Source organism: Cinclus cinclus, chromosome Z (assembly GCF_963662255.1).
Source record: "Cinclus cinclus chromosome Z, bCinCin1.1, whole genome shotgun sequence".
In the NCBI taxonomy this organism is placed as follows: domain Eukaryota; kingdom Metazoa; phylum Chordata; class Aves; order Passeriformes; family Cinclidae; genus Cinclus; species Cinclus cinclus.
The window spans coordinates 80,658,400-80,680,548 of NC_085084.1; the positions used below are offsets into that span (position 1 = coordinate 80,658,400).

At 40.1% G+C, this 22,149-nt stretch overlaps 1 protein-coding gene across 3 annotated transcripts in view; it reads left to right on the forward strand.

The window, feature by feature from the left end:
• Window positions 1-10,629: 10,629 nt before the first annotated feature.
• The window catches only part of PIK3C3 (phosphatidylinositol 3-kinase catalytic subunit type 3), a 65,562-nt gene continuing 54,042 nt past the window's right edge, over window positions 10,630-22,149 (forward strand). For 2 of the 3 annotated variants that reach the window (XM_062513098.1, XM_062513099.1), the window contains exons 1-6: window positions 10,630-10,752; window positions 12,768-12,956; window positions 13,428-13,571; window positions 15,813-15,942; window positions 19,862-19,948; window positions 21,924-22,019. In XM_062513098.1, the coding sequence (XP_062369082.1) occupies window positions 10,685-10,752; window positions 12,768-12,956; window positions 13,428-13,571; window positions 15,813-15,942; window positions 19,862-19,948; window positions 21,924-22,019 (714 nt within the window). In that variant the 5' untranslated portion in view covers window positions 10,630-10,684. The remainder of the gene's footprint in view (window positions 10,753-12,767; window positions 12,957-13,427; window positions 13,572-15,812; window positions 15,943-19,861; window positions 19,949-21,923; window positions 22,020-22,149) is intronic. The other variant, XM_062513100.1, reaches the window with a different exon arrangement.

A 22,149-nucleotide genomic window follows, 5' to 3' on the forward strand; every position in this document is an offset into this window, starting at 1 on the left:
TAGTTGCATCAGTGAAATGATTCACAGTCATCACACAACTTCTATGAAGCTTGGTTTTTTTCCCTTCCTCAATAATAACTGATCACTCTTTTAAAATTAGAAATGGCTAAATTACAATTCCTCCTAAGCTCATCAATGATACTACAGAACTGGTTTAAAAGGAACCCTACTAGCAGCCTGAAGAAAAGTCCACATCTGACACCATGCTTTTATTAAGTCCATTTACATTTTGGCTATTCACCCTTGGCCATGCTGAGATGGATTATTTTTGTTTAATAAATGTTCCCTTAAATCCCACTTAAATAATAGAAATTGCATATAACAATTTTCTGAACAGGGTGTTGCTTAATCACCAACCTACAAAGAGTAGACGCTTTATTGGATACATCACGAGCACCTTAAGGAGGAGAGGTTTCTGAGAAGTGAAACCACACACAGCACACAGAACACAACTGCCCCAGTAGCTCTAACTCGTAGGGGGGTATCCATGGACACAGTGTGCTTCACTACTATATTAAATTCCCAGTGATAACATGAACATCTCTGTTTTAAGACTAGATCACCCAATAATAAAGCTAACAAAACCATCACTTAGATTTTCCCATCAAAGAGCTTCAAAAGCTGTAGATTTTTTTGTTTCCAGTTTTTGTTCTTACCACTCTTCACATAAGTGGTATTTTTCAATATTTTACTGTATTTTCAATTGAAGGTTCTCAGAAAATAGAAGAAAAAAAGACACTGTGACTCCTTTTCCTTATTACCATTAACACTAATATTATCATTGTCATTATCTGATACAAAAGTGAGTTCTTTAGCTTTTAACAAAGCTTCTTGCCTCTGCATATCTGTATATATCTGTATATCTGTGAATGACATAGGACAGGCTTTTATTGGAGGTCCTGAACAAACTTGGAGAAACATATTTGGACCAGGGTGCTACGAACATTTATTCAGTGATTTCTAGGGATCCATCTTTAAATTAACTGTGTCTTTATAGTACAAAAGCTCTGCTTTTTCATTATTGACATAGCTTAATTGCTTCACAACCAGGGGGAAAAAAATGAAATAAAAAGAAGAAAGGAAAAAGAAAAAAGAAAAAAGAAAAGCAGAAAATACCTGCCTGAATTAACCACATTAAGCAGCATGGTGCAGAATATAACTTAACAGTCCAGTGAACTGTCAGTGGCAGAAGTAATTGGAAATTGGTGGGATAGTTCCCTATGTGATGGGGATGGGAGTTTTTCATGCCTGTTTTTAATGGGCAAATAGCTCTCAGGGCAGCTTCATATTCTGTCATTAATTTGTAAAGATCCTTTATAACGTAGAAAAGTTAAGATAGCAAAAAAAAAAATCCAATTACATGTTTAATGACTTGGCATTTGTGGTAATGCTATCTAGCACTAATTCACCTGTTAGAAAACAGTCTATCTTTTAGTCCCTGGGGTTAATAGAGTGCAAAAGCCTAGTCTTATCTGAGAGTGGGAGAAAAGTGAGTAATTTTTTCCTACCAATAACAAAGAAAAGCAATGACAAAATTGATTATGAGTTTTCAACTTGCTTTTTTGAGCTTAGCCCTTCTATTTATTAAACATTTTTTTAAAAAAAAATAACGTGCTTCTATTTGCTGGTGTCTGACTGCTCCCCTGGATTTTGCAGAGGCATGTGGGACTTTGTTCCCTTTGGAGCCAACATGAGCACCCACTGGAGTGAGGCTTATACCTATATCATATCACAGGGCTGCAGAGGCGATGCTGCAGACCCTGCCCTTGAGATCAAGGCCTGTTTCATTTCCACATAGAAATGGGATCCATAATAAATATGGTTTGGTCACTCAGTAGATAGACAGAAGGATTTGTCCTGGCCTCAGAGGCATGCTCATAACCCCACTGAAATCAGCTGTAGATGCTTAAAGGGGACTAAGAACAAATTTTTTTTCTAGAGCAGCAAAGAAATACAGCTTATGCAAACATACGTATTCATTTTCATGTCTCCCTTTATCAGTCACTGCTTTATTTGCATCTCACCCTGAATAAAAGGTTAGAGAAGGCATTTGTAATGAACACTCCCATTTTAAAACATTTAAATAGTCTGCAGTATAAATTGCAAATTCTGATTGCTCTGGTGTGAATTTCTGAGTCCACTGAAAGGAAGAGAACAGCATTTGCTGTGTTTATGCAACAACTTCTTTGCTTAATACCAGATTTGTCTGTGTCACAGCTAAACCAGGATTTGCAGAAGAAATGCTAAATTATGTTAGAATGCATACATTTCATCTAGCCAATGTAAAACATGGAAACACTGTAATGTCAAACAAACAAGCAAGCAAACCAACCAACCAACAAACAAAAAAACCCAACTGTCATTAGTCCAGTGTCTAAAACTAGGAGTTTAAATATAAGTTCTGACTAATGTTGGAACACAAGCCTTGAAAATAAAGACTTATGATCCCTGTTCCTAGCTCAGGTTGTGGTTCACCTGGCTGGAGATTGCTAATGAATGCTGAATACTGAGCATCCAGACTAATGAAACCCAGTGAATTCTGTAACCTTGGGTTTTCTAAGCAGGAGCCCCCATGACCTGTACCTGAACACTTTAGGGTCATTTATGGTTTTGTTCTTAGTGTTGGGTGGAGATGAAAACACTGAGCTTCATATTCCCAGTTCCTGACCACCTTTCCACTGGGGCACGGAAGATATAAAATCCAACACACCCTGAAAAATGCGTACATGTCTGGTGCTTGGAGAATTAACACTCCCAGTGTGCCCTTTAGTGATGTGGAAATTACAGAAAAAAATATATAAATCTCAGCTAAAAGAGGGATTCACCCCATTTAATATTAATTTATAAACACAGGGTTTAATACAAGTAGGTTGTCTAAGTTCCTTTTCTTTTCTAGGAGAAAAACAGGACGGCAAATGGTGGAACATCCTGACTTCACACAATTATTCAAAGTACTTGTGACTGTATTGCCCTTGAATATTACTGTCTCCTCTTGACTCTAATCCAAGATGAGATTACCCCAGGCTGGGGAAAGTTATGTATCCCAACATAACAATTTAGTTTTAAAGAAAATAATAATATTTTATTTTTGGCCTGAATCCTTATTTGTATTTGGATACTATGAAAATGGGAATCTTCTCTAACTGGATGGATGGATGGATGGATGGATGGATGGATGGATGGATGGATGGATGGATGGACAGACTTAATTTTTATTTACTGCATGGTCAAAACCTACCATAGGGTTGGTTTCTAGGTGTTTTAGTTGGGTTCTAGGCTTGTTATTTTTTAAAAGTTGCTATTATTATTATTGCTTCTTATTTGGAACAACCTAAAAGAGATGTTCAGCTGCTTTGGGGACACATGGGTTGCAGAGTCAAACTTGTTTTCCCTAAGTTAGTTGAAAGTGATGTACCCTCATTCCCATGGTAAAGAACATTTCCTTTAGGAGCTGACAAGTTTTTCAAGGTGTTTCTGCACATCCTGTAGGGAAAGCAAATTGTCATCAAAATTGAAAATTCAGAATATGTTTTTTTTTTCCCTGAAGGTCCTTAGGGCTCTTGAAATGCTAAGTAGAAAACTCAGCTCAATGCATATGGAGGAGATTTTCATATTTTAAAAGTCAGACAGAGTGTCAGCCAGCAGACGCAGCAACTCCAAGGATCTTCAAAAAGGCAGCAAAAAAGTTTACTGCTTGTTCAACGGACACATTATTTTAGCCTCCGTTCTGCAGATTTAGATGCAGATTGCCTAGGGTCAGAGGGTGACCCAGCCCTGCAGCAAGAGTATTATTATTCGTCCTTTTTTTTTTTTTTTTTTTTTTAAACTGCAAATTTACATTTGGCTGCAACCTGCCTCCTTAATGATGGATCAGCCTTTTGTGCAGGTATAAGATCTGACTGATGGAGCACAGGAATAGGAGAAAACAAGTTTATAAATTTGACATAAGATTTGAATCACAGCAGGAACTCTGCCAGTCTCCTTATGTATAAAACTGGACTGGCTGAAGATATGTACTGCATGTGTGATGTTTCAGCACTTACTGTTTTCATTCTATCTTTCCTTACTCAGTTAACAGACTACTGGACTTTTAAAATCTAGCAGACTGGGTTTTTTTGGTTTTTTTTTGTTTGTTTGTTGTTTTTGGGGTTTTTTTTGTTAAACAGATTTTATGATGCAGGCAGGGGAGAACATACCTACATGGCAGAACCTGATCTGAGACAACGGAATAAAATTGATTGATTTCACTCAAATAACACTGATTTTCTTAGGTGATGACCTAACTCAGTATTCTGATTTGGTTTAGCTGTTTTTTTGTTGTTTTTTTTTTTCCCCACTTCTGAATTGGCAGTGTTGACATTTCATGTTTCCTATTATTATTATTCCTTCCCCCTCTTTATTTTGGGAATTATACGGCTTATTGACTAACAGCATTAGAAAACTAAAGTTAATGGACCAAACTCTTCTTTAATGCAACTTTATTGAGTTCAAGTTATATAGAGATGAATGAATTCAGCAACTCCTCCAAAGAGAGTTATTCCAGAGGCTTATTCTATAACAAAAGGGAAGTCCAGAGCTTTCTTGTCATTTCAATGGAAATTAAAAGTTTAAATAAGTCCAGTGCTTCATATTCAGCTGATATGATGAGACCTGAGGGTATTGAGCACAAAAATGTAAAATCATACCTTGTTTTAATGGATTAGAACAAATATTTCACTACTATCAAGAATTCACTTAATAATACTCTTATTCATGTCTACCTGTTCCCTGGAGAACTGAAGCTGTAAGCGTAACTCAAGTGCACATCTTCTCCATCATTTCATCATTAGTAGAGGGAATTTAAAAGACATGGAGTTGAGGTATATGGGGACATAGGTTAGGAGAAAGTTTGGCAGCGCTGGGTAAATGGTTGGACTTGATGATTTCAAAGATCTTTTTCAATCTGAATGATTCTATGATTTTTAAAATCCGTTACTGGCAACAGAGGGCAGAGCTGGCAGTTACGACAAATGTCCCAGGGAGTAAGGTGAGACTGTGAGGATTGGGCTCCTAAAACTATCAAAAATGCACTAATCTGGATTGGGGGAAGTTTCAGGAAGAAGGGAAGTCTTGGGAAGTTCAGGGAAGTTCAGGGAAGGGAAGGGAAGTTCAGGGAAGTTCAGGGAAGGGAAGAAGTTGTGGTGCATGTCTATTTTATCCAGTTTATTGTTACAATGGTTTGTTCCTATGTACCCCTATGCTTTCCGCAGTTCGTTTGTCCCCAAGTTGCATCCACCCCTGAAACTACCTTCTTTGGCATTCCCCTTCCTTGTCCATCACTGTAACCCTGCCTTGTTCCAGTCCCTTCCTTGTCCATTGCTGTAACCCTGCCCCTTGTTCCAGAACCTTCCATGTCCATCATTGTAACACTGCCCCTTGTTCCAGAACCTTCCATGTCCATCATTGTAACCCTACCCCTTGTTCCAGAACCCTCCTTGTCCATCATTGTAACCCTACCCCTTGTTCCAGTCCCTTCCTTGTCAATCCTACCCTGGGCCAATCCCAGGTTGTTCCACCCCTTTGGAAATCCCCTGTTACTCCAGGCCCCATTGGCCCATCTGACCCTTTCTCCTCTCCCTGCTTCCCTCATTGTTTTTAACCCTGTAGGACCCTGCCCTCCACTCCTCCCCTAACGATCCCTCATTAGTTGATTGTTTGTACCCACCCCCTGATCTGCCCCCATATTTAATCCCAAGCACAGAGGTGCTTCAGGCTCTTTCTGCCTGAATCCTTCAATCCTAATTAATCCTTTGGAATCTCAGAAGCTGAGCGCCTCCCTCACCTCCTTTGTCCAACATTAGACATGGACCACACTGAAGAGCAACTAGCTCTGAAGGTTCTGCTCCCAGAAAATCCTACTCTAAGGCAGCTCCCCACACCTGGCACTGTGTCAGCGTGCCTCTGAAGAGCTAGCCTGGGCTACGGTGGGCCATGTCAGAAGGGAAGGGATGTTTTCTGAAACTCCATTCTTGCCCATATTTAAAGGAAATGCAGTAACTGTGTGCTAACCACTCCTCCACTGCAGCTGTGGAAACCTGATCACTAAGGTTGTACTTGAACAGCAGAAACTCTCTCTGCTGTACATCCAGCATGTAAAGTCTTTCTCAGGATATTGCCAGAGGAAGAAAGCAGTTGCCTAGTCAGTTTCATTCCATTTCTTTAGTGAGCCAAACTAATCGTCTGACAGATGAACTAAAGCTTATGAATAGTTCCTAGTCATCTCAGCCCAGTTAGTAGTGGACAGAGGTCAACATTCAGGAAAACTAAAACTAGTTGGACAACACAGCTACTTTCTGTGTACTTGTATGTTTGTTTTTTTTTTATTTTGTTTTCTGTTTTTTTTGTTGTTGTTTTGTTTGGGTTTTTTTGTTTGGTTGGGTTTTTTGTTTGTTTGTTTGTTTGTTTGTTTTGTATTGCTTTTTTTTTTCTGAAAGTCTTTAGAAGCAATGTAGGACATGGCTGGGCATCTGATCAGTCCTCTTCCCTATCGTGGTAGTCCCATCAGCAGAAAATAGATGGTGTATGAGGAATCAGTGCTGTCCTCTGGAAGATGGCATATATTTTTTGGTGGGATTGAGAGGTCAGATATTTCTCTGTGGCTATCAGTGGAATGTGAACTGCAAGTGACACTTCTGCTTTAAAACAAGAAAAATAGCTCCATTCCCTCCAAAGAGAATTGTGTCAGCAGCAGACCTCTCTATTGCTCCCACTGTTTTCTCAGTGCTTCAGACTTCTGGGAGCTGACAAACTATCAGACTGAAAAACAGAAGAGGGGTAGAAGGAGATTCTAATGCATGAGCAGAGCAATGAAGAGTGTCAATATCATGCTTGCTATATTTTTTCCAATTAAAAGAATAGCATAATATCAACAAGTAGCTAAACCTTCATGTAGTTAGCCAGTTACTTGCAGTCTTCATGAGTCAAAAACGGATTTATCTCGGTGGACTTTTATAAAAAAAAAAAATTTAAACACATATGCTGAGTTAAGTTGGCATTGCAAGATAAACACTTAAGTAAATGTCAGAACACTACAAGAATGTGTTTCTGAGCTGTCCCAGGGCTTTCCCACTGCATCCTCCAGAAAGAAGACTTTCAGTGCTGCCAAGGGCAGGTCCAGACCAAGGCATCAGGAACCTCTGTGGGGCTGGGACATTAGTCTAACAGTGGGAATTGGCTCAGTGGACTCTATGGCTGGGTCAGGCAGGGCTGTGGTGGAGCACTGCTTGGACACAGAACTCCCTGAAATGGGACTGTGGGCTGTAAGCAGGATGGATTGGCCAATAGTCTCCTCATGTCACTCTCAGCTTTTCTCCAAGCTTAGAAGGGACAAATGCCCCTTCTTCTGTTGGCACAATGTAGGTCAGAATTTGCACCAGGAGTCTTGACACTGGTTTGCTTCCAGAACATGTTCCCACTATCAACATATATGTAGTTGTATACTAATTCGCTCCTGGGCTCCCTTGTGGCATATATCTATTAGTCTCCTTAGAAAGAAACCAAGGGGGAGTTGACAGGAGTTTGCTTATGGGTGTGCTGCAGATCAGCAACAGAAGAACTGATGTGCCTTGTTTGAAATGCAAACACTTTGAATAATCCTGCCCTGCTTCAAGAGGCCAAAACCAGAAACATAACCACCACAAAGTGCTCTCATGACATGCCCTAGATGTCACACTACAAAAACTTGCCCACAGATCGTAAAACAACCCTTAAACCATGAAATTATAGAATGATTTGGATTGGAAGGGATGTGAAGGATCCCCTGGTTCCTACCTCCTCCTCCTCTGCAATGGGCAGTAAAACCTTTTTCTGCACCAGGTTGCTTCAAGCTCTATCCAACCTGGCCTTGAACATTTCCAGGGACAGGGCAGCCAAAACTTCCCTGGGAAACGTGAGCCAGCAGTCTGCTACTACATCAGGCATTTTGAGCTGGAAAACACATACACAATCATATCTTTTGGCCACAGGAGCGGTTGCTGAAGCTTAGAAGAGAGAAGAAATGGTGTAGTTGGGGTATGGATGGACCACTACGCACGGGCCAGCTCATGTGAAGGTAGCTGTGAGTTATATATATACTTGACTCGGGGCCAACAGCTCATGGTGGTTGCTTTTATCATTTAGTACAGATGTTGCCACAAATGTCAAGTGCCTTGAAGAACACACAGACATAGCAGCAGAGAGTAAAGCAGGAAAATGTCCTTATCTAGCTCTGCATCTGCTCCACAGAAAAGGTCCCATTTGGCTTTACTGGCTGTAGGTGTGTGGCAATACAGACACCAATCACCTCCAGCCAGAACTGTGTCAGAGCACAAGCAATGACCCTGGATGTTCTTCACTGCCTCTTCCAAGTACCTCAGGACCCTTCAAGCTGAAAAATACTCTCCCTATTTGCCTCTGTGGCAATATCTGAGAACCTAGAAATGTAAGGTTATTAACATGAGAAAGTGGTATAAAGTGACATTTCTGATTGAAATGGCATCTTTTTTCAATTTAATTGTCAAAAAAGTCTCTCCTAAACATTTTTCTCTTAACTATTTAGACAATCAGAATCTGAAAAGCTTAGGAGATAAACCACTTCAAAAACCTTAATGCCTTTTTTCAGAGGCCTTCTATAATATTTTTCCTTAGGTTTTTTTTCTTTTTGTTTCTTACACAAAGCTTCAATAATTACCTAAAAATGCCTGTAATTGAAGCAACAGACTGCGATATTATTAAACTGATACCACTAATTTCATTAATTGAGAAATAATCTAATTTTTCCTGACAAAAGACCATGCCAAAACAGGTACACACATGTGAGTGTACTTATTGTTTGTGCAGAGAGGCATACATTGCTTAGCTTTAAACCAGTGAGATTCATCAGTCTTTTAATTTTTTGCAGGATTATGTTCTACTTTTTCTTCACACCCAAGGAGAAAAATATGTTTATTCCTGTAACAGAAAGCAGGGATTTTACATTAAAAAAAACAAAACAAAACAAAAAAAAAGACAAAAAAAACCAATAAAAAAAACAGGGATGGAACCACAATAACAAACAAACAGAAGTCATAAAAAATTGTGAGGCAGGCAAGAAACAAATGGCAGCTGCCAGGACTGCTGAAAATGTAAATGTGACCAGAAAATGGAGAATTAAGATAGAAAAGATGGATAAAAGATCACCTTTATGGTGCAGAGACATTTTTAAGTTTAATAATACTTAAGTTATGTTTTGCACTCAACGATATATGCCACCATGGTAGTGGTGGAAATCAAAAGACTTCATTTTAGTGATGTCAATTCTGGGCTATGGACTTCTCCAGCTTCTTGTTTGCTTTGGGGAAAAGAAAAAGAAGGAAAGATCTGCTCACAGCACTTAAGGGGAGAACAAAAAGTGTTGAGGTTAAAAAATAATTTTTTTCTTAAAAGAAACATTGCTCCCCTGCTTTGGCCTCTTCCCTCATACCTGCTGACTTGCAGAAAAGGAGTAGCTGAGATGTCTTTCCGCATGCACCTGTCAACCCTGTCCTGCTGTGAAAATGGAAAACAGTGTTTCCAGGTGACAATGATTTTTTTTTTTTTTTTTTTTCAGTCTTAGTTGTGCTGTGAGAGAGCACCTGTCTGGATACTTCCTCAGGACTTACAATGTTCCAGTGAGCTAGAGTAAAATAGCCCTTCTTTTGTTCACCAGTCCTAAGAAGTCCAGCAGTTGTGATGGATCATAAAACACAAAACTTCTGTTGTCAGTGCTGGCTGCTTTGCCTACACAGACAGTAAGTATTGGCTAATCATGACTATATGCACGTAGTATGTGTATTTTTGCCACTAAAACGTGCTCACAGTGTGCAATAATTCTCAAAACACTAAATATACATATTTAAGTCATATGTTAATTGACAGTATTTTGGTTGTAGGTAGTTTCTGGCTGCCTGTGCCAGATAAAGAATCATTGTGTGACTGGTGAAGGCCCTTTCATTGAGCTGAGATTAGCTAACTTGTATGAAAACGACTTAATTAATCATAATGGAGGGGCTTTGCAAGAGGAGTCATTAACTGAACTTCTGTGTATAAATAATGGCATAGCTGTATGGATCCCTGAGCTCTGGGGGGAGCCCTGGTCTAGAGGAATATGTACCTGCCCATGGCAGGAGGCTGGAAATACAGGAGCTTTAAATTCACTTCCCAACCCAGACTACTCTGTGAGGATCCAAAGAAGCCCACGAGGATGGTGAAAGGTCTGCAAGTGAAATAGACTGACCTCGTAGTGGTCTTCGAGATTCTTATGAGGGGAAAAGGAGGGGCAGGGCCAGGAGGTGGACTCGGCGATTATTGGGGGTCCCTTCACACTCAGGGTACTCTGTGATTCTGTGAGGCTGTTGCTAGCCTCCAGCCTTTTCCGCCCTCAGGCGGCACAGGAGCCATCCAGCACGCAGCCATGCCCCCCGTGTCTCCGCTGCGCGCCGCCGCCGACATGTTCCGCGCTGCGCACCCACAGCGCCGAGGGCGGGGGGCTCCGCGGGCCCGCGGCCATTTTGGTCAAGGGCCGGCACCGTCCCTTTCTCCCTTACTCAAGATGGCGGCGACGGCGCATGCTCAGAACGCGGCCGGGGAGGTCGGTGCTGCTGCCCACGGGCGCTGAGGGGGCGGGCGGGGAGCAGCAGCAGCGGCGGCCATGGCCGAGACTGAGAGGCTTTATTATGTGTACAGCTGCGACCTGGACATCAATGTGCAACTGAAGATGTGAGTGAGCGGCGTCGGGGCTCAGTGGGAAGCGGTCGCTGCCGCCCTGGGGGATACCGGGCCGCCCGCCCCTCGGCGGGGTGCGCTGGTGCCGTAACCCGGCGGTGCTGGCTCAGCTCCGGGTGCCGCGTCCCTGCCAGCGCCCCGGCCCGCCGGGAGACGACGGGACGGGACGGGGCGGGCGAGGAGCTGGGCTGTGAATGCGTGTCAGATGTGCCGTGTCCTCAGGTGCTCCACGGCAGCGATTGTCAGTGCCTGGTTCCCATATATCCTTTCACCTGTCATAGAATCACAGATTGGTTTGCCTTACAAGGAACCTTTAAAGCCTATCCTGTTAGAATCGCTTTACACGGACACCTTTCACTATCCCAGGTTGGACCCAGCCCCGTCCAGCCTGGCCTTTAACGCTCCCAGGGATGGGGCAGCCGCGGTTTAGCTTCTCTGAGCAGCCTGTGCCAGTGTGTCACCAGCCTCACAATAAAGAATTTTTTTTTTTCCTAATCAATCTAAGGCTACTCTGTCTGAAGCCATCTCCCCCTGCTCTGTCGCTACATGTTCTTGGAAATAGTCTTGCCCATTCTTTCCTGTAATTTCCCTTCAGGAACTGGAGGGTCACCACTGTGTCACAGCTCACTCCTGAGTGTTAAGGGAATGAGATAAACTGGTGTCAGTCTTCCTGCTTGTTTCTATCGTCCTGTGAAAGCATGGTGCTCTTAATAGGGTGTTTTACTGTAGGAAGGTCCAGATGCTGCAGCATGTAAATATATTCCTACCTGAGCATGTGGAGCACTTTCGTTGAAGCTGGAGTTGCCACACAGTAATGTAATTTTAAATTTGTTGTTAAAGTTACTTTTCTTCATCACAGCAATGAGAAGTTTTGCATTGGAGGGATGCGGCTGATTCTCAAATGTTGTGTGCCCAACAGTGATGTGTTAAAGTATGTTCCAATTCTCAGGCAAGCTAACTTGGAGAAGCTTATTAAGGGTTATTCAACTTTTGAACAGGTGATGGTAGTGGAAGGTGGCCCCACTCACGACAATAATGGATGATCTTTAAGGTCCCTAGCAGCCTACACATTCTGTGCCATCAGTAGTCAGATTAATGTGACCTCTTTTATAGTTCATTCCACTAAACAAAGGTAGCATTTTTTCCTTGGTTTAGCACATGGAAATATATGTCATTCTTAGAATGTGCAGTGCCAGTTCCATGCAGGTAACTTGTTCATCTTCTCTGAAATGGTTTTGTGGAAACAAAAAGATGTTTGTTTGGTGGAGGATTGATTTTGTATGTTTTCCCATCACCACCACCTCAGTTCTTTTTTGTTGTTTTGTTGTTGTTTTAATTTGTGCATCCACAGACAGATATCTAATGGGCGTGACTGTTTTCATTGTGGTATTCCATCAGTTCCTCTTAATACAGTAAATTCTGCAAAGTTCTTCAGGACTTTAACCAAATTTTATTTGAACAACCTACTTAAGTGAACTTTTTTTTTTTGTGGATTTGAGAGATAATTGACTTCCAAAACCAGTCATACATTATACAGATGTTAAAAATTAAGATTTACTAACCACAGCTTTGGGTTTTATTTTCGAAATAGTATTTGGAGCTTGTGTAATCTGATATTTGTTTTGTCTTTTTTAGTAATACCAGCATATGTCTTCTCATTTATTGTTGCCCTACTTACAGTCTGTCTGAGAATCCACAGTTGTACTAGAAGTTACTTTCCTCTCAAAGACAAAGAAGTAGTTCTTACCTTCCCTGCTCTTCCCCCCCACTCCTGCCTAAATCATTACAGCAATACACTCTGTGTTTCCTCAGCATTTCACATGCTGACTTCCTCTCTGGTGTTGGGATTTCACTACAAGCAAGTAATGCAAAGAGAGAGTAGCCTCAGTACTGGGTAACCTAAATATAAACTACAGAAATGCATTAGGATTTCTACTACAGACAGCATAAATCCTGGTTTATTTACGTTTTCTCCTTTTCTTCCTCCCTTGCCCTCTCTCCCCCCATAGAGGAAGTCTGGAAGGGAAAAGAGAGCAGAAAAGCTACAAAGCTCTCTTAGAAGATCCAATGCTGAAGTTCTCAGGACTGTACCAAGAGACTTGCTCTGACTTGTATGTAACTTGTCAGGTGTTTGCAGAGGGGAAGCCTCTTGCTCTTCCAGTTAGAACGTCCTACAAGGCTTTTAGCACTAGATGGAAGTAAGTTGCTTGCCTTTTATTTCATATTCCTCATAGTTAGTGGGGCATCGAGTATTTATTTCTGTAAGATTTGTTTTCTGTTGTCTTCTTCAAAATGGCTTATGTTTCTTCAAGTATATACCTACGGTTAGTTTTATCCAGCCAGCACAAACCCAGCCTTTTTGTGTTAAGGGTAAGTATAAAATTGTTACTTGTGTACTTGGGCATGTCTTGCTGCATAAGTAACTTATGGAGCATGGATTTTCATGCTGTTCACTGACAGCCTCATCCTTGCTGCTCATAGAGTATTTTTCTTTTGGTCTGTAGTCTTTTAGTCATGCTCTGGACAGGTGTTTGAATGGTTAAAGCCCTCAAGAAGGTAGTCCATCTGCCCTAAGAAATTTTTATCCTGAGGAGAATCTGGGTTGTGCAAGCTAATAGAGAGTACCTTGAATTGTGTAGCTTTGACTAATAAATAGTGTTTCTCTGCAGCTGGAATGAGTGGCTGAAACTGCCTGTGAAGTATCCAGACTTGCCTCGAAATGCTCAGGTGGCTCTGACCATCTGGGATGTGTATGGACCTGGTAAAGCCATTCCTGTGGGAGGAACAACAGTCTCGCTGTTTGGAAAATATGGGTATACTGCTTTTTCTTCTCTGGTGCACATCTGAAGTTCACCTATGAATAGTAACAGCACAGGTTATGAGAGAGAAGTTTTTAAATGTTTTCTAAACTAGATTAACAGTTCCATGTTTGAAAAATCAGATATGTAGGTGACTTGCTTCATTTACTCTTGGGTGTAATTTCACATGGGCTGCAGTGTTGTATAAAAGAAGTCCTCTGTATAATGCCATTATTTTTTTTTTTTTTTTTTTTACAATCTACAAGCTTGGATTTTAAGATATCCAGTGCTGAAATAGCTTCACATCTACACCTTTGTTATGCGTGGGTGCCAGTACTGATTACTTTAAAAAAATTATTTAATTGGTTCGCAGTTAAGTTGTGAATGTCCTATTATTTCTAGGGAGTAAAATGTCACTCAGTAAATCGGCACACTTCAAAGTTAATATGCTGTGATCCAATAGAGGGTGTATTCAGTAAATTTGTGGATGGTAAGATTAAGGTGGCAGGGATTGCAAGTGTGCCAGAAGGTGAATATTACATCAAAAAGATCTTGCCTAACTGCAAAGCAGACTGAAAAAATAGTTTGTCGACTGAGGAAGATTATGAATAGCACAGATAGTTTCTTGCAATTGATGGTTATGACATACAGAGTAGGGAGCAGCTGCCCAGGAAAACAAAGGAACAGACTTGTAGTTTAAAGTGAGTCTTAAATTTTGTGTGGTTGAGCATCATGGTGCTCTTCTGAAAGGCACAAACAGCTGCAGTTTACAGGTATGTGCATCAGAGACACTGCTGAACCCTTTTCCTTTCTTTTTCTTATCCTTTTCACTGAGCTGGGGTGTGTTCTGTTCTTTCCAACAACTTCACTCAAATTTCTGATTACTGGCAGTCTGTATCATTGAATGTCTAGCAAATAGGTATGATGGAGGAAGTGCTATCCCTAGTCAGGCTGAAAAAAAAATAAGTATATAGGAACATTTTTCTAGTATGTGCATACTGCTGGAAAATGGGGAGAAATAGACTGTTTTACCTTGCCAGTGGATGAGAAGTAGTAAGGTTAGACTGAAGTGCAGGAAAAGTTTAGATCATCATTAGGAAAGCTGGTCTAATGATGCTTGAATGCAGAGAGCGTCTATAGAGAGAGGTTGTATGTCTCTCATTGAGGATACTGCTTTAACGAAAAGTAACGACATTGCATTAAGGTGCAAATTTAACCTGATCAGTTGGACTGTACCCCAAAGACTGCTGGTACCTGTTAAAGCATTAAAGCATAGAACATGGAAAAAGATAAATTTCATTTGTAAGTCTTAACTCCTTCATGTGAAATTTGGATGAAGTAGAGGGACAGAAACCAACAAAAATTTTTTGAGATTTATAGTTTTTAAATGAAAACCCTTGTAGAAGGGTTCCAGTAAGTGCTGAGTAAATTCAAGGTCAGATGGTCTTTCTAATTGTTAGTTTAAATGGTTCACTTTCCATAAATGTTCCTGTCGGTTGTATTTACCTTAAGTTGTTAGAATTAAGTGATCAGCTCATATTGGCAAAGACAATGCACTTGATTTCTTGGGGCATCTTGTATGGGTGGATCAGTACAATTAGGCAAGGTAAGCAGGGTTTTGCAGAGAAGAGATGTGGTCAGTTACCCTGCAAAGTTCTGTTCACTGCACACTTTATCAATTCAGTTTCAAGCATTGATGGGAAAAGTGGTGTGTGGAGAGTTGTGGCATTTTTTGCTTGGTGAGGGTTTTTTGGTTTTGTTTTCTTTTGATTGGGCAGCTCAGAAGGTTGCTTTATGTCAGTTGACCTTGAAATGCAACTTAGGTATTTTGTTGATGTTTTTTATATATTTTTATTATTTTTTTTTAATACTGGCAGAACTAGGGTTTCTGTTATAATTTGCAAGTCAGGAGGAATACTTTCTGCTTCATTACAAATAATAAGACTTTGAAGGTCAACTTTCTCTTCAGTTTGTGTTTGTATCACCCCACTGACTTCAGGAATGACCCATTTTTCTTCCACTTGCCAAATAAGTTATCTCTGACTTCACAATTTCTTCTGAACTTCATGTGCCAGTAAAGTAAAGGCTGTAGAGGTTGCAAGGTGCAAGACACTTTTGGAGTAGTGTGCAATTATGTAATTTTGAAGTTTTGGCAAAGGAAGCCACTTCATTTTCTTGGAACTGCTGCTGAACTTTGATTCCTGACAGCTGTATTATTTTGAATTTACTGAAATGATTCTGCATTTTCCCCTGCAGTATGTTTCGACAAGGAATGCATGACTTGAAAGTCTGGCCCAATGTAGAAGCTGATGGCTCTGAGCCCACCAAAACTCCTGGGAGAACCAGCAGTACAGTCTCTGAAGATCAAATGAGCCGCTTGGCAAAGGTAATGGAGTAGCAAGTAACCCTTAAAATGTATGTGACAAGCATGCACTTCACTGGAGAGAAATGAAGACAGCTTCTTGTGTGTTCTCACATGAGAGCTCTCTTCCTTTGGTTATTTTTGTGTTTCACAGGACTTATACACAGGAGTAAAGCAGATCATGTTTAATTGCTTCTGAAGTATTTATTTAAAAAACATTCTAATGCACACAGCCTTCTGTTGGAACAACTTAAGATCTAAGTTCTTTGTAAAGAATGAAAACAGAATATGCCTTGAGGGTGCTTAAAGCCAAAATTCCATCAGGTTTAATAAAAGCATTTACTAACAGTGACTTGTGAGGACAGTCTGGTTTCTTTCAGAAGCCACCTATTAGCTTTGAGGATTACTGGCAGTGTTCAGAAGTGGGTGACATATCTCTAATACTAGAAAGAACTTGAGTAGAACTGCAAAAATTAACCCAAGTTTCATTAATTTACGCTCATGAATATCTATGTTACTATTTTCACCTCCAAGCTTTTGATGGCAGAGTATGTTCTTGCCATCAAAACTGCTGGAATGGATCAGTGTGTTGGTTACTGGACTGTTTCATTAGCTGATCTCTGTTTATTCAGGTAAGCATACCCCAAGCTTTCCAAACTGCTGAGTTCACTTACCCAGTGAGCATTCTTCTTAATCTAGGTCTCCCAGGCTTTATTCAGACCTTTGTGGGACTCTGAAGGAAAGATGGAACCATTTTCTCAATTAGAGGTGTATGACAGTGATAAACTAACTATCATTTAAGGGTCCATGTTTTGTTAGTGCAGTTTGCATTGAATTTGTAATGGAAAGTTGATTAGAGCCAGTAGTGCCCATTTCTTGATCACAGTAGAATAAATGCCCTCTGGCCTAAGGGGTCTCTGTAGAGAGACACTAAATATCGAGTCTTATTTCCTGTTCATCACATGGTTATATGATGGATGCAGTGGGTTTCTGAGAAAGGCTTTTAGAGTGTAGGCCATGTCTTCCATGTTCTGTTACACAAACCTTACTATTTACTCTCTGTTGCTCAAAAAGCACAAATAAAGTGGAGTATTTCAGTCTTAAAATAGCTTATTCTGTTTTAGTCTGTTACTTTGGCATTTGGAAGATGATGCCCAAGGCCTCTGAGGAATAGGAAGGAATTATTTTCAAATCCCATTTCAGAGTTGTAGTTAATTCTAATAGAAAGCTAGTATTATCACTGCCCCCATTTTTCTCTTCTGAAAGCTGCTTTGGGAGACGCTAATTTCTGAAGGAGGAGTGTTTTCACTGGTATATTGTTGTGGTTCTTTTTATAAAACCATTCCACCATCAGATGATATGGAAATTAATAGGGTTTCTGGGTAGTGTGTCTGGGAGCTTTCATTTGCACAGCTGTTCACACAGCAGAGGAGGTTCTTGTGATTTGTCTCTCCTAAATAGCCATTGTTCAAACACAGTCACCTTCAGTTATTATGTGACGTACTCATCAGTTTCTGAATGCCTCTTCATGCTACTCTATGTGAAGGTATATTTAAGTGTAGGCAAAAGGACTAGGACTTACGTACATACACGGCGAGTTTGTGTGAACTTTGTTGTTTTTGGTTTGTTTTTTTTTTCTGTTTATTGGAAAGACTTACCCAATGTTGTGCTGTTGATTGGTATCTGGTACCAGAGCCCAGAATAGAATCCTCCAGATAGCAGGTAACTTTGGAGACGAGCTTGTGAAGGATCTTTTCTCCATCTGAAAGATCTTTTCTTGACATGCTTCTGAGTTTATGTCTGTATGCATTTTTGTTGTTGTTGTTGTTGCATGGAATCTTTATAAAACCAGTGACTAGGTTGTCAAGGGGTTGCATCCTTTTACCTTAAATAACTGATGCTGCGGCAAGTCTCCTCCTTCATGTTGGGGTGCCATATGGTTATGCTCTCACAAAACACATGAGTGTTGCTGGTAAAACTGCTAGTGATGAAAAAACTTGGCTTTGCATTCTGGAGGCATTGTGAATGCAGATTCTTTGTGTACAAAGGAATATTAATGGGAAGAGTGTGGAATATTTTGCATGCTCAAACATGAATGACATTAAAATGTTTCTCTCATGAGTGGTATGTTAATTTATTCTACTTAAAGTACTTTAAAGTTCTTTTTGATCCATTCATTTCCCTCACACCTTTTTCTGGCTTAATGAAATTAAGAGATAATAATAATGCTGAGATACTGGGTAAAGGAATGCATCTTACTTAGTAGCAGACGATTAATGATTCTTTCCCTGAAGGGGATATACTAGCTTCTCTCTTATTTTAAACTCTAAATATTAATTCAAGACAACAGTTCTTCATGTGTACCTGTCTGCTCACAGATGTTTCAGGTCATGTATGCAGACCTAATTAATTGCTGTGTTGCAATTTTTTTCCTCTATAAGGGAGGTTTAATGATTTAAAACATTAATAATTTTCTTCTGAAACACACAGAATGACTTTTATTTTCTTTATTCTTTAGTGCAGTGAGGTAGAAAATGAACTAAGAATTTGCAACCAAGTTTTTTTTTTCCTCCCAAGGAAGACAGACTTCACCCCAACATACTTGTGGCTGCACTGTTAAGACATCAGTTTAATGAGAATGTGAGAGAGAATAATGAAAGGGTACAATTGGTACAAACTTCACTTCTCTATCTTCATAGCCACTTTTATTTTTAGTGTACCTCTAGTGTTGTGCTATGGAAGGTCTAGTGCACGTATCTGACAGACTGTGCAACCTGGACATCTCCCAGTGTATCCCAACTCTTAAATCTTCTGTGTTGTTTTTTTGTACTAATACCATCTCCAGTTCTATGTGGAAGCAGCAGGCTGCTGTTGTGTTCCCCTGCATCCAGTACTTCCATTCCTGCTATCCCAGGTCTCTCTATCTTGCCTGTTCCCTAGCTGGGCGAGAAGTGGCAGCTGGTGTCAGTGTATGGCCTGTTCACATTCAGATGCTCATGGGTGGGCAGGCTGACTGCAGAACAAAGTTAATGAAATAATGGTTGTAACTTTTCGCCGAGTAAGAACAATTTTGAGGGGTTTGCTTTGCTAGCCATTTTCTGGACATTTACTGCTTTGTTCAGGAGATGAAGGAACTTGATGTCTTTCTTCTAGTCCCTCTGCATCTCTTGCATTCTGCAATAATTACTGCTGTTTTTTTGAAGAACACTTGTCATTTCTTAGCAGTTGAAAAGGTGATCTTCATATTTGTGTGGTCTGCTGCTGGATGTTTCATAAACAGTTGTGTTAGTGTATCTGAAACTCCAAGTAGTATGCTCTCATCTTATCTTCTATTCTTAATGAGTCCTTTAAACAACTTGGTTGCTGTTGCTACAGCAGTTTGTACACAAAGGAGTAAAACTTGAGCTACTTATCAAATGGCTAAAAGGGAGAGCAAGCTGTCTGTAACTTGCTCTAAGATCTTCAGCTGACCCGGTTATAGTCCCAGTCTGGAATCCTGTTTAGGTAAGGCTGACACAAGCAGAATTACTTAGTGTGGTTAGTTTTTGAAATAGTTTTGTTTTGTTTTTGTTTTTTTTGGCTTGGTGAGTTTTACTATATGAAACATAGTAATGTAAAAAATGGGATGTCTTTCTTAGATGACTTTAGTTAAGAAATAGGTTCCTGTTTTTTGCTGTGTTAAAAATGCAAAGGTGGTGTGCTTGGATAATTATTATGATCTCTGCTGGGATTGGTATTTTAGATAGTAGACTTAGTTTTTGTGGCATGATTTTGCTGTTCACAAGGTGCATAATGTGTTACTATGTATGTACAAGGTGAGGTTTTTTTTCCAGTTCCTTTATTTTTTTCCTCTGATTTCATATTAGTATCTCTGTTATAACTTTGGTGTTATTTTTCTTGCTTGGAGCTATTTAAATGTTATCATTGTGGATTTTTCATGCAGCTCACCAAGTCTCACCGACAAGGTCACATGGTGAAAGTGGATTGGCTGGATAGACTCACCTTTAGAGAAATAGAAATGATTAATGAGGTAAGTCATTGTACACCAGCTTTGGAATTTTGAGGGGTTTTATCATGCTAATATGAACCTTCACTTGTTCAGGAGATATAACTCATACCTGCTTGTGGGTTTTGGTTTTTTTTCTTCAACTGCCAGTGCATATGGTAAAGGAAAAAGTAATTCCTTGGAAGCTTAAAGTTCATTTTACTTTAGCAGTGATGAGAATCACAGAATAGATTCATTTAGGAGGTGTCTTTAAAGGTCATGTAGTCCAGTCCCTCTGCAATAAGCAGGGACATGTTCAGTTGGATCAGGATGCTCTGAGCCCTGTCCAGACTGTCCTTGAATGTTTTTGGGTGTGAGGTTTCCATCATCTCTCTGGACAGCCTGTGCCAGTGCCTCGGCACTCATAGTAAAGTCCTCTCACTCCATGCTCCAGCTCTCCTGCCGGTTCCCTTTAGGCAATGGAAGGGCCTCTAAAGGCCCTCGAGCCTCCTCCAGGCTGAACAACCCCAATTCTCCCAGCCTTTCTCCAGAGCAGAGGTGCTCCAGCCCTTGGGGCATCTTAGAGGCCTCCTAGACTCTGTCAGTTGGGTCCCCATCTTTTTCGTGTTGAAGTCGCAGAGGTGGATGCAGCTGTGCAGGTGGTGTCTCACAGTGCAGAGGGGCAGAGTCTCCTCCCATGACCTGCTGCCCACCCTGCTGAGTAGCAGATCAGCCCAGAGTTTGTTTTGGGGCATGGCCAGGTTATGCCCAGCATTTCATCTATCATGGTACACGGCTGTCTTAGCTCTTTTCAGCTTCAAGTGAACTTGATAATGGAAGATGGACTTTATTAATAGTTTGGAAAAGCTTGGACAGCAGCTCTTAGGCATGACTAATTTAGCTCAAGGATTTTTGGTTGTGATTGGAAGCTTTTTAGACATTTAGCCTTTACCTTGGCTTCAGACCTGTTCAACTTTATTTTTTTAACTTGGGTTGCTGAGGAAAGACATTTCTAGTTTTGAATGAATATTTTTTAAAAAGAAAATAATCTGGTAGTTTAATTCCTAGATGAGATTATAACCTTCATTGATCAAAATCATCTCAAACTATTTGTTACACTCATCTTGCACCAAAGAACTCTGTTTTTTTCATGTGCCCTGAGATTTTTGTTGTCTTACTGGTAACTTGAGCTTTGGAAGTCAGATCCTTTATTTAACTAAAATCTGTGTTTTTATAACCTTCTACAAATATTTCAATGCTTTTTAGAAATTAGCCTATCATACTTTTATCCTTTTTTTTTTTTTTTTCATTTTCCTCTTCACTGACCATAAAAATGTGGTGGAATAAAAGTTCCTAGATCTGTGCTTTAAACAGAGAACCACTTTGTCTGTGGTAGAAAGTCAAGCCATTATGAATGCATTTAATGAACTGAAAATACTCACTGTTAAACTTCTTTCTTGTTTCCCACACAGATTTTAAAGTTCTAAGCACATTTTCTAGGTAAAGCATTTAAAAAAATGGATACATGAGAAAATCTTCCTCTGAAGATGAATAAGCTGGCAATCTAATCTTTTAGACCAATTTTATTTTTCTCTCTTTTATGGTGTTGGTTTAAAAAGATGAATTGTTTTTTCTGTATCTTCTGTTTTTTTCTTGATGTGCATAATTATAGGTAATGATTTAGGAAAAAAAAAGTAAACACCAACCATCCAATGGTCATCTGATTATTCTGCATTGCATTTTTTTGTACCTGTAGCCCACAGCTGGAAGCAGTGGCCATTTTCATCTGTTAAGTGTGAGTGTGTACCATGAAGTGGGAATGTTAGGTAGAAAGAATGTCAGGAAGGTGGTGTGGTTCCAAACAGTTCTATGAAATGATTAACTAAATAATTGCTACGACAACTGATAACCTAATTAATCAGCCACAGCACAAAGGAAGTAGGGTAATTGCTGTACTGAGAATGCTGAAGATTGATGCCCTGCAATAAATGATACACATCTGTGGTGGCTCTTTCCTCAGAGGGAAAAACGAAGCTCCAATTTTATGTACCTCATGATTGAATTCCGTTGCGTCAAGTGCGATGATAAAGAATATGGAATAGTTTACTACGAAAAGGTATGTGCCCTGCAGGCTTTATGGTTGTCTTTAAAAAGCAGCATATGCACCTAAAATGAATGGGTTTTTCTGCTGAGATGAAATACTCTGCTGCAGTAGAGCAGCAGACAGCTGTCAGTGGCAACTGTTT